This window comes from Oncorhynchus clarkii, chromosome 12 (assembly GCF_045791955.1).
Source record: "Oncorhynchus clarkii lewisi isolate Uvic-CL-2024 chromosome 12, UVic_Ocla_1.0, whole genome shotgun sequence".
Taxonomy (NCBI): domain Eukaryota; kingdom Metazoa; phylum Chordata; class Actinopteri; order Salmoniformes; family Salmonidae; genus Oncorhynchus; species Oncorhynchus clarkii.
In genome coordinates this window covers 87,406,183-87,416,930 of record NC_092158.1, presented here as the reverse complement: position 1 = coordinate 87,416,930, position 10,748 = coordinate 87,406,183, and the positions used below count along the sequence as shown (strand labels likewise).

General features: G+C 42.2%; 1 protein-coding gene across 1 annotated transcript; it reads right to left on the bottom strand.

Moving 5' to 3' along the window:
- Positions 1–1,472: 1,472 nt before the first annotated feature.
- On the bottom strand, positions 1,473–8,570 carry LOC139421580 (ankyrin repeat domain-containing protein 40-like). The gene is made up of 5 exons (XM_071172622.1): positions 8,034–8,570; positions 7,381–7,529; positions 6,468–7,076; positions 6,024–6,205; positions 1,473–4,792 (listed from the first exon to the last, which is right to left on the bottom strand). The coding sequence occupies exons 1-5, from the start codon at positions 8,165–8,167 to the stop codon at positions 4,649–4,651; spliced, it is 1,218 nt and encodes a 405-aa protein (XP_071028723.1). The 5' UTR covers positions 8,168–8,570; the 3' UTR covers positions 1,473–4,648.
- Between the last annotated feature and the right edge of the window lie 2,178 nt (positions 8,571–10,748).

Sequence of the window (10,748 nt, the reverse complement as noted above, 5' to 3'; positions counted from 1 at the left end):
TAAGGTCTGCCTGCCACTGAGCCACGGTAGGAAGGAAAACAAATCCCATGCTTGTTTCTGGTTACCAAGGTCACCAAAAGCCATGTTTCTAGATAAAGGGACCTTGAAAAAACTTTCATCACCGTTAGTGAAGCATCAATTTGATTATGCATGCACTAACTGGTACAGTAGCTCCCCCAATTTCACCAAAAACAAGTTAGACAGCTCCAAATAAAATGTCAAGGGTCATTCTGAATCTTAGTCATCAGGCTCATGTTGTGGCTATCAGTTGATAAAAGGGTCCCGCAGCGTAAGCTGACATTGGCCCATAACATCGTGTACCCCAGTATCTAAAAAACTATTTTACTGATGTTATGTATTATTAAATTGTTAAATAAAATTGTATTTTTTTGTTGTTGACCAAACTGCCACTGTCAATGGACTGGAATAAATGAAGAGATTGGTTGATGACTAGGCTGTTTAAACTTTTCCACTCCTAAATTGTGTGTGAACTAAAGTGATGTGCTTCTGTAGGTTTTCTACCTTCGTCTGACACTACACTGAGCTAGTCTTCTTCTTTAGCCATCTGCATCAACTCTTAAACCAGGCAGAATCATGTTTTCAGAGGTATCTACACGATGTACTGAGTGTACACAACATCAGAAACACCTGCTATTTCCATGGCATAGACTGACCAGGTGAATCCAGGTGAAAGCTATGATCCCTTATTGATGTCACTTGTTATTAAATCCACTACAGTCAGTGGAGATGAATGGGGTGGAGACAGGTTAAATAAGGATTGTTAAGACTTAAAACAAGTGAGACATGGATTGCGTATGTGTGCCATTCAGAGGGTGAACAGGCAAGACAAAAGATGTAAGTGCCTTTGAACAGGATATGGTAGTAGGTGCCAGGCTCACCGGTTTGAGTGTGTCAAGAACTGTAACCTTGCTGGGCTTTTCACAGACAACAGTTTCCCGTGTGTATCAAGAATGATCTACCACCCAAAGGACATCCAGCCAACTTGACACAACTGTGGGAAGCACTGGAGTCAACATGTGTGGAAAGCTCTTCACGTTGTAGAGTCCATGTCCCAATGAATTGAGGCTGTCCTGAGCACAAAAGGGGGTGCAACTCTACAGTATATTAGGGCGGTGTTCCTAATGGTTTGTACACTGTGTATCCTATTGTAATAACATTCAGACTCTCAAATCAATCTAGTTAAACAATTTTAAAGCTCCACATAATCATGCTTTTTGGATGAAATTAAAGCATGTTTCATTTGAAATGATTTACTTTGGGAGGAGAGCAAGGCAGTGAACAGTTACACCACTGCATTGGCATGGTTGATTCATGTCAACACTGACCTATCTACACCCTCTAGTGGATCTTAGCAGAAACAGAGGAGGCTTCAATTCAGTTCTCTGCCATATTCATAATGACCATCTGATCCTTTGATATAACCACCAATTTCAGACAAAAGGACAGATTGATCAAGTTACCCACCATGCTTTATCAAAGAACAGGTACAGGTCTTCACAATCAAACACAAGTTAAACAGTGCCTATTAGGAATTTATCAAAGGTACACAGGACATATAAAAATATCAGACTCTGAATGCATAGGTAAAGTTACTGTATTCTTCCTCTAGAACATGAGCAATCAATCAGTACAATGTTAGTCATCCATTTCACAGAACTAGTATTCATTCTGGAACATTCTAGAACACTGGTGCTCCTTCACTGGGCACAAAATGGCCGTAGGCATTTCAAACATCATCATTCAGCTTGTTCAACCAGGTACCTCTCGGTCTCGTGGCACACGTTAGGAATACAACGTTCTCTGGGGAGTCCATTTGACATGTTCAAGTTAGTCTTGTATTTCTTCAACATCTACACTCAACCCATTCAACACAGTAGATACTGTGGCTTTACACTTGGTTTCATCCTAGCTGCAACCTACCTTCCCTTTCACCCCCATTGATAAACACGTTCCATACTTGTAGGCATCGATACAAACTAAAGACATTTCTCGTTAAAAAAGGAAATGACAAATGAATAAAAATATATAATCATTAAAACATACTAAGACAGCCAGAGCTTAAGGTATACATTTGAACGGTAAAACAATTAACGCCTTTGTTAGTAACTGACTGTTGATTGTTTATAAACTTCTGTAGTGTTAACCAGCATAAATGACTGATAGGGCATGTTAGGATCTTAGTATTCCTCTATGAGTAAATGTGTTTGTCATAAAGCATTTTCAGCAGTAATCTTTTCAATCAATGCACTCTCATTCTTCTTCAATACTAACGGTTGTGTTCTTGTGTATGACTCATCATTTATACTCAAACAAAGAAGTAGCAAACACCACAACTTGACAAAAGTCAAATGTCAGTAGGTTAAACTTGGGGACCCCTCAAGAGCTAACATTTGATCTCTAGCTAGCTTACATGTTAATGTAGGTTATGTGTTTAAAATGTTCTCACAGAGCAGTGTGATCTTGTGTATTATGACAAATGCACTGTATGATAGAAGCAACAGGGAGAATGGCTGGGAAACGTGTTATGGAAGAACTCAAACACAACAGCCGTGTCAAACTTATGAAACAGAAACCATCCTTTCAAACTGTCCTTTGCCCACGTCATTCAGTTCACTCGGAAAACACTAAAAACATTTCATACAGCAATTCAAAAATAGGACATTTATGATAGATAATCTATTGTGGAGAACCAGACTATTTTTCTGGCTAGGTTTGTATTTGGTTTTGATCTAATCACAGTAAATGGAAGTATCTTAAGTGAAGCGATCCAGAAACAGTTTAAAATGCTCATTTTAGGGGAACCCCTACTTGAGCTGGGAATATACTTCCCCTAGAGTGAACCTAGCGGATTCTGCTTAAATCAATAATACCTGAACTCTATAGGAACGGTCTACCATTCAATTCATTCACAGCTGAAAGTGTCAGTTGAATATTAGACCCAATAACTGTTACATTGAAAATAACCCCTCACACACAAACATTCAACCAAACTGTAGAACATTTCAATATTGCCCCTGCACCCAATACATGTTAATCTAAATGAGTTTTGTTTCAGCAAGTTAACATTGTAGAATAAAACTAAATTCATAGAGCAGGAGCAATGAAGAATTGTTCCACATTGGGTGTTTGATTGATATCCAGACGGTGTCTGTGGAGCTAGCTAACCATAGCATCTGTTAGAAGGCAGTTATCTTCCAACTGACGAAGAGAGTTCTTTAAGAAACAGACACATTGTCTTAACAATACGGATGAAACTTGAAGCATCTGTTTGCTTACTAAGCACATAAACAGTTCTACGAAACTAACAAAAACTTCTCAATTGGCAAGAGACAACACTCACACCCACTCCCTCTTAGATGATCAAACCTCAGCAGCACAAAGCAACATCTCTGTTAAGAGCTCCATCAGGCATCCACCTAAGAACAAATAAACAGGGTAGTGTGATAACATGGGCAACCACTGAAGGAAAAACTGGAAATATCACTGAAGTGTGGGAGTATGGCTGAGTGTGTGTGTGTGCAGTCTGCAGCATGGGTGTAAATGCCAGTTGGAACGTTGGCAGCCACCTGCTATGCCCACTAAGCAAGCGGCAGTACTGCATGTTGCTGTGTGCAAGTCAGCTGTGTCGCAACATTGTACTAAGCCGCCCATGTTGGACTAATAAGAGCCATGGCTGTATATCAGAAGAGCTGTTCAAATGGCCTCTACTCTTCTCAACCCCCTCATCATCCAGGAGACAAGTCCCCAGTACATGTATGACTAATGCCCAGTACAAAGGGATCCATGTACAGTACATAAGTTAAGCCATCTAGGAAGACTGTCACTGTCCCTCAACGCCAATGTTCCACTGTAGCCCGACAACACAAACTAGAGAGGGAGGAGAGAGAGAGGGACAGAGGGAAGAGAAGAGGGAAGGAGGCCCAAATTCTTCAGTATATAACTGAGGACATGATGCATGAGCAATCGGTTAGCGAGCTCTGCATGGGGACAGACTGGCAAGGAGCAAGGCAAGGACAGGCAGGGCGACCACGTTACCTAGCTAACACAACAGGATGTTTAAACAAATCCCCAATAACGCTGGCTGAACGACACCGGATCATAATGCAATGAAATGGACTAATAACAATAGTGGCTATTACGGTCAATAGAGAGATAGTAGGGTCCACATGGACATCAGGGTCTGTCTGTCCATCCTGTTGGTCTCTAGTAGGTGAGTCTGGAGGCCTTCATGTTGTAGCAGGGTCTGTCTGTGTGTCTGTCCGTCCTGTTGGTCTCTAGTAGGTGAGTCTGGAGGTCTTCATGTTGTAGCAGGGTCTGTCTGTCTGTCCGTCCTGTTGGTCTCTAGTAGGTGAGTCTGGAGGTCTTCATGTTGTAGCAGGGTCTGTCTGTCTGTCCGTCCTGTTGGTCTCTAGTAGGTGAGTCTGGAGGTCTTCATGTTGTAGCAGGGTCTGTCTGTCTGTGTGTCTGTCCGTCCTGTTGGTCTCTAGTAGGCGAGTCTGGAGGTCTTCATGTTGTAGCAGGGTCTGTCTGTCTGTGTGTCTGTCTGTCCTGTTGGTCTCTAGTAGGCGAGTCTGGAAGCCTTCATGTTGTGGCAGGGTCTGTCTGTGTGTGTCAATCCTGTTGGTCTCTAGTAGGTGAGTCTGGAGGCCTTCATGTTGTAGCAGGGTCTGTCGGTGAGGCCTCCCGCCCCAGAGAGGAGTGCCAGGCCCTCAGCCTTCTCCAGCACCACCTCTAACTCCTGGAAGTCCTGCAGCCGAGCCACGTCTTTGTCCTGGGAATAATAAAGTTACATTCAATAAAACATCTTTATTGTCCACAAAAGGTCCAATTGTTTGTAGTGATTACGGTACAAAATCGAGTACAAACATGGTTCATCACACACAGGACTTACAGACATTAAGTGGGAGGATAGAAGAGACGTGTGTGTGTGTGTGTGTGTGTGTGTGTGTGTGTGTGTGTGTGTGTGTGTCAGTCTTAGTCAGCAGTTGTTCTGGGATTACATAATGTGACAACAGCTCCCTTCATAACTGGATGGGTGACATTGTTTTCATATCAAATCCACCCATGCAGTGCAAGATGGGACTACCGTGTGCCATGGAACAAAATGTAGCTCAAATCAATTAACTTGCAAACATTATAATCAACCCAAAAGTTTGAAACCATTGTGACAATGAACATTTTCTGTGGCCCTAACTCATAAGAAAAGAATAGAGCTGTACACACTCTCGCTCTCATGCAAATTATTTATTAAAATGGTAATAATGGGTGACCATCATTCCATCATCAAGCAGCCGTCATGATCAGTGTTTCCAACCTAACAGAACAGCGTGGTGCTCCAACCTAACAGAACAGCGTGGTGCTCCAACCTAACAGAACAGCGTGGTGCTCCAACCTAACAGAACAGCGTGGTGCTCCAACCTAACAGAACAGCGTGGTGCTCCAACCTAACAGAACAGCGTGGTGCTCCAACCTAACAGAACAGCGTGGTGCTCCAACCTAACAGAACAGCGTGGTGCTCCAACCTAACAGAACAGCGTGGTGCTCCAACCTAACAGAACAGCATGGTGCTCCAACCTAACAGAACAGCGTGGTGCTCCAACCTAACAGAACAGCGTGGTGCTCCAACCTAACAGAACAGCGTGGTGCTCCAAGCTAACAGAACAGCGTGGTGCTCCAACCTAACAGAACAGCGTGGTGCGAACAGCGTTGCGCTCCAACCTAACAGAGCAGTGAACTGTCATCGAGGTGTGTCTAGGAGTGTTCCTGCCTGCCCTGCATCTTTTATTAGTGGTGTCTGGCCCTGCCCTGCCCCGGCCTGCTCGCTCCATTGAGCTGGTTAGTGGAGTGGAACGGTAGCTGCAGCCTCAGGGTTCACAGTGCTAGTGCTCAGCCACTAGTGTTATAACCAGCCAGTTTGAGTACCAGAGCCACCCGAAACATCACCCTTCTGATGCATGTGTGTGTTTTTGTGCCTGCGTGTGCGTGCCTCTGCCATTCCATACCTTTCGTAGCATGGTGTTGGGCAGCTTGCGGATCTTCTCCACGTGTTCAGTGCTGATGTCCAGCTCGCGACAGCACACCCGGAGCAGCGAGCGGTAGGTCAGCTCCTGTCTGTCCAGCTCCACCTCGATGAAGTCGTTCTCCCGCGCGTTGGGGTTCTGGATGCGCACCTTTAGGACCAGCTCTGGGAGAGACACACAAATACACCAACGAGATTACGCTAGCTACTTCAGTGTGTAAGATGCAGTAGAGAGAACAATCAGCATCTGGGGCACATTCAGGCAAACACATGGGGAGAAAGCATTGGATAATGGGTCTGAAAGTGCAGAGCAGTGATAAAACAGGCTCAACATGCAATGGGATTAGCTCCAAAAAAGCTCTGCTGTTGACTCAAATCTATGCTTGATCGAACACCACAACATTAGCAGTGTGGCGAACGTCCTTACCTTGCACATTGACAGGGAATGTACTGGTAAAGAAGAAAGGCTGGAAGGCAGGCATGTTACCCCCAGCACCCTGGCCACAGTTGAGCTGCTGAGGGAGGGACTGCTGCCGGGTCATAGATGGGTTAGCGTTAGCCACCTGGGCTTGGCTGCTACTGCTGGTGGTGCTGAGGCTGGGGGAGGGCAGGGGAGGAGAGCACACAGCCCCATTATGGGCCACCGAGTGTGGGTACTCCCCATGGTTGACCAGGTGGGGCTCCATGGAGATGTCCATAGGCAGGCCTCCGTTGACGGTGAGAGACGAGGCGGGGCTAGGCGACACTCCGTTCTGCTGCGCCAATGGGATGAAGGCCCCCTCCCTCGGGCTCGGGGTGTCAGAGAGTAGGCTCTGCGGTTGCTGAGGCAGCTGTTGCTCGTGGGTGGGCGACAGGGAAGCTGAGTCACTGTGTGGGTCATCTGATGAGTGGTCTCCATTGCCATTTTGGGTCAACTGTGCCAATATGAGCTCAGCCTTGTTGTCCATCTTACTGTACATGAATGGCGGGTTGGACAGGTAGTTTGGGATGATTGGCAACTCAGGCTCCTTGATTTCAGGCACTTCCTCCTCCTTAACTGTGAAAAAATATATAAGACACCACATTGAAGCCTTGAACATTGACATGCCCAGAGCATGCTGTGAAAACCAAAACATAGCAGGTCCTGGCAGGAGTCTCCATCTATGATCATTACCCAAATTGTGACCCTAACTATGAGCAGGTAAAACAATTCACTGGTAATGAACTAGTGCTTAGGGGTGGCATTAGTGCTTCTAATCCAAAATACAGCTATTATACAGATATTTCATGAACATGTTTAAGATAATTTTAACACAAAAACAGTAATAACTGGGAGAGTGGTGATGTGATGGGACATTTACCTCCTAACAGTCTTCTGATTTCAGGCTTAGAGGTCAGCTGGACAGCCAGCTCATCTTTAGCAGTGAGGATCTCTTGGTCAGCGCCAGAGTTCAGCAGGTACGACACAACCGGTTTGTGGTTTCTCTTGCATGCCCAATGCAAACATGTCCTGAATAGGAGACAATGAAAAAAGTAAGCCTCTGATCTGCTCTGGGATGATTCATAATGTTGATGAAAGATTGACATTGCATGATGATGACTCAAACAGCCAATGTGGGAACAGTCATTGTGAATGATAAAGTAGCTACTGGAGGTAGATCCAGATGAAGTACAGTGTTCACCGACTTTACCTACGCAAATATTTGCACCCAACATTTATTTACTAGTTCATTTTTATTGTCATCATAGTCAAACTTGAGAACCCACGCGGTGGTATATTTGCATCACTTGCAGTTAAAGGAGATTGCCATCTAGGCATAATTGGATAACTCACTATTATTCTTAGGCCAGCATGAAAGGGTGACATTTGACATGCCATTGCATAGAGCACATTGCCAACATTGCGCCGGCAGTATTTTAACAATCAATCGATAAATAACATGTAAGGACGGGTGATTATTGATCAACTTGTGTTTAAGTTTGATATATATATATATGTATTAGACACACTTACCATCCGTTTATTTCGTTTTGAGAGTTGACATTTACTCCGCTTTCCACTAAAATCCGCACCTCGTCGATGTCTCCAATCGCAGACGCCTCTCTCAAGCGCTCTTGCAATTCCTTATCCAACGATGTCGTTGACATTTTGTACAAATGATTAGCTAACTTAACGAGATCATGGGAGACAATAATGACTTTACAGGTCGTAAGAGGGTGACGCCTTGGTCTGGAAATAGCTGCTTAATTGCACTAAAAATAGCCGGGGAGTGTTGTTAGCTAAGAAGCTAACGTTAACTGACTAACGTTAGATGGCTAGCTTTACAGCTACTAGGATCGAGCAAGATTGTTGATGTCCGTAACGTTAAGCTTGACAGTTTATCAAAGGACACCATCAATGGTCAGCGGTTAGTTTAATGTAATATTTTGTTGCTGCACCGGCTTGTCAACTCTTTTAAATTAGTTTTGAAATTAAAAGTCCATTACGTTGTAGCTGTGTTGCGTAAAGGCTCCGACGTGCGCTGTCAACTATTCCTCCCATATCGGGGACAGATTTGAGTGTAACAACAGTGGGAAGAAAGTTGTATGTTCCTCCTTCAAAATACGATTTATTTTAATTATCTCTCGTAATAATGAATGTTACAGTAACCCATGTGTTCTGTTGACATGTATTTACCCTGCACATACATGTTTGAATGTTCAACGTACACTGTTTTGTGCAATATGTCCATGTATGCTCCTTTTGGAGTCAACGAGTTAGCTGTCCAACAGGTCTAGTTACAGATTTTCTGGACCATATTCTGAAAATATCTGGTGTGTGTGTTTAAAAGTACACAAATTGAGGACAGTACTTACTGAGAGCACCTACAGCACCCTTGCTTGGTTCATTCCCACAAATAAGTAATTTTCTTCCTCCAAACCTCCTTGAGGATTCCCTTGAAATCGTCTATATTGTCTTCAACCAAAATCATCATTCTATTTTTTCAGACTCAAAACTTTATAGCTTGACACCACAGTAGACTTTGGCCTCATTGACTTAGTAGCATTATAATCAAGGGTGAGAGTCACTGATTTACAGTTATACCCTTTTCAAAGTTGTGGTCAATCAACTTTATTTGATTTCAAACTGATTTTGTGTATCAGAAAGTATGTCATGTGGGGGACCTAGCCCAAACATGGACTAAAGCAGCCTAACATTACTCCTTATAGTCCAAGGACCTTGCATGTTCTGTTTAAAGGCTCATTATGCTCTGGAAGTCAAAGCTGTCAAATACTCCCATCTAAACGTGAATCGATTCTCAATTGCGGAGGAACAGTTCTATAAACATAAATCCCTCTACTTTAATATGACATAAACATAATTTCACAACATGAAAAAAAAACACTTACTGTAAACTTGTTTTCACTAGGTATAACGCAGTTGCAGCCAATAGTATTTTTCAGTGACAACACGTTTGTGACATCCGTCATCTATTTACAAACAGGCATTCAGAGATGCAGATAGCTAATTCAAGGGTCATCAAGGGTAAATTGTGACTGACTGACCCAAGAAATAATATAGAGTCTTTATTTATGATGTGAGGTGATTTGTATTTGTATTTTTTATTATTTTATTATTATAAATTTATTTTTTATGAACAACAAATCATTACAGGAAGTACATGGGAACACAAGTATATATACATAATATACAAAGGACATTTGGGCTAGGGGGTACAATATCACATTACACAAGGACCTTAAGGGACATACATACACTTATTATTCTAACAGCTTTTTTGTTAGTAGAGTATTTAATTGTCTTAAAATACAGTTCAATTTATGTGTAAGGTAAGAAAATGTGGTGTTTTGTTTGTAAATTTACATTTGTGAATATGAAACTTGGCCAAAAGAATAATGAAATGAATTACATAAAATTGTTTCAGCTTATTTCTATCGTAGGCAAAGAATCCAAGCAGTACATCTCTCCACAATAGTGTAAAATCTTCATAAATATTTTCAATTATAAATCTACTGTTGTCTTGCCACAGATTCCTTACATGAATACAATGCCAAAAAAGATGCAACACTGTTTCTGGGTGGACATTACAAAAGGTACAATTTGAGTTGATGTTTTCCTTAAACTTCTTCATATAGTGGTTGGCAGGATAATATTTATGAATACTTTTAATGGAAACTTCCTTAATTTTGTTAGCTGTATGTGTGTGGCAACATCCAAACTTTTATCCAACAGATATTATCAATAAATCCGTTCTAATAAGGCATGACATAAGGTATAGATACAACATCCTGCTGAAACAAGGATCGTATCGCTCTGTTGTTGAATGGACCAAAAAAGAAACAAATCTTTCCTACTGATGAGTCAACAGGGGTAATGGAATGTAGGCTCTGAGGGTCAGGTCTTGACAAGTTCCTGAATAATAAAGCAACACCCGAGGGAATGGCATTTAAAACAATTCCAAAATCTTTAGGTGTTACGTGATAAGAATTATTTAGAACTAAGTAAAACAGCCTCTGCATTTACCAGTTGGCTCACCAATAGGAATTTATTTCGGAACCAATATTCTAAAAGAATATTAAAATAACTATTTTTATACAAAATGTCCCGATTATTCCATATATAATATCTGTGTGGAGAAAATTATGCTTACAAATTAAGGACCATGACAAGAAAACCTGCCAATGAAAAGCAGAAAGTTTCACTGGAACTTTGTCAATATTATAATTC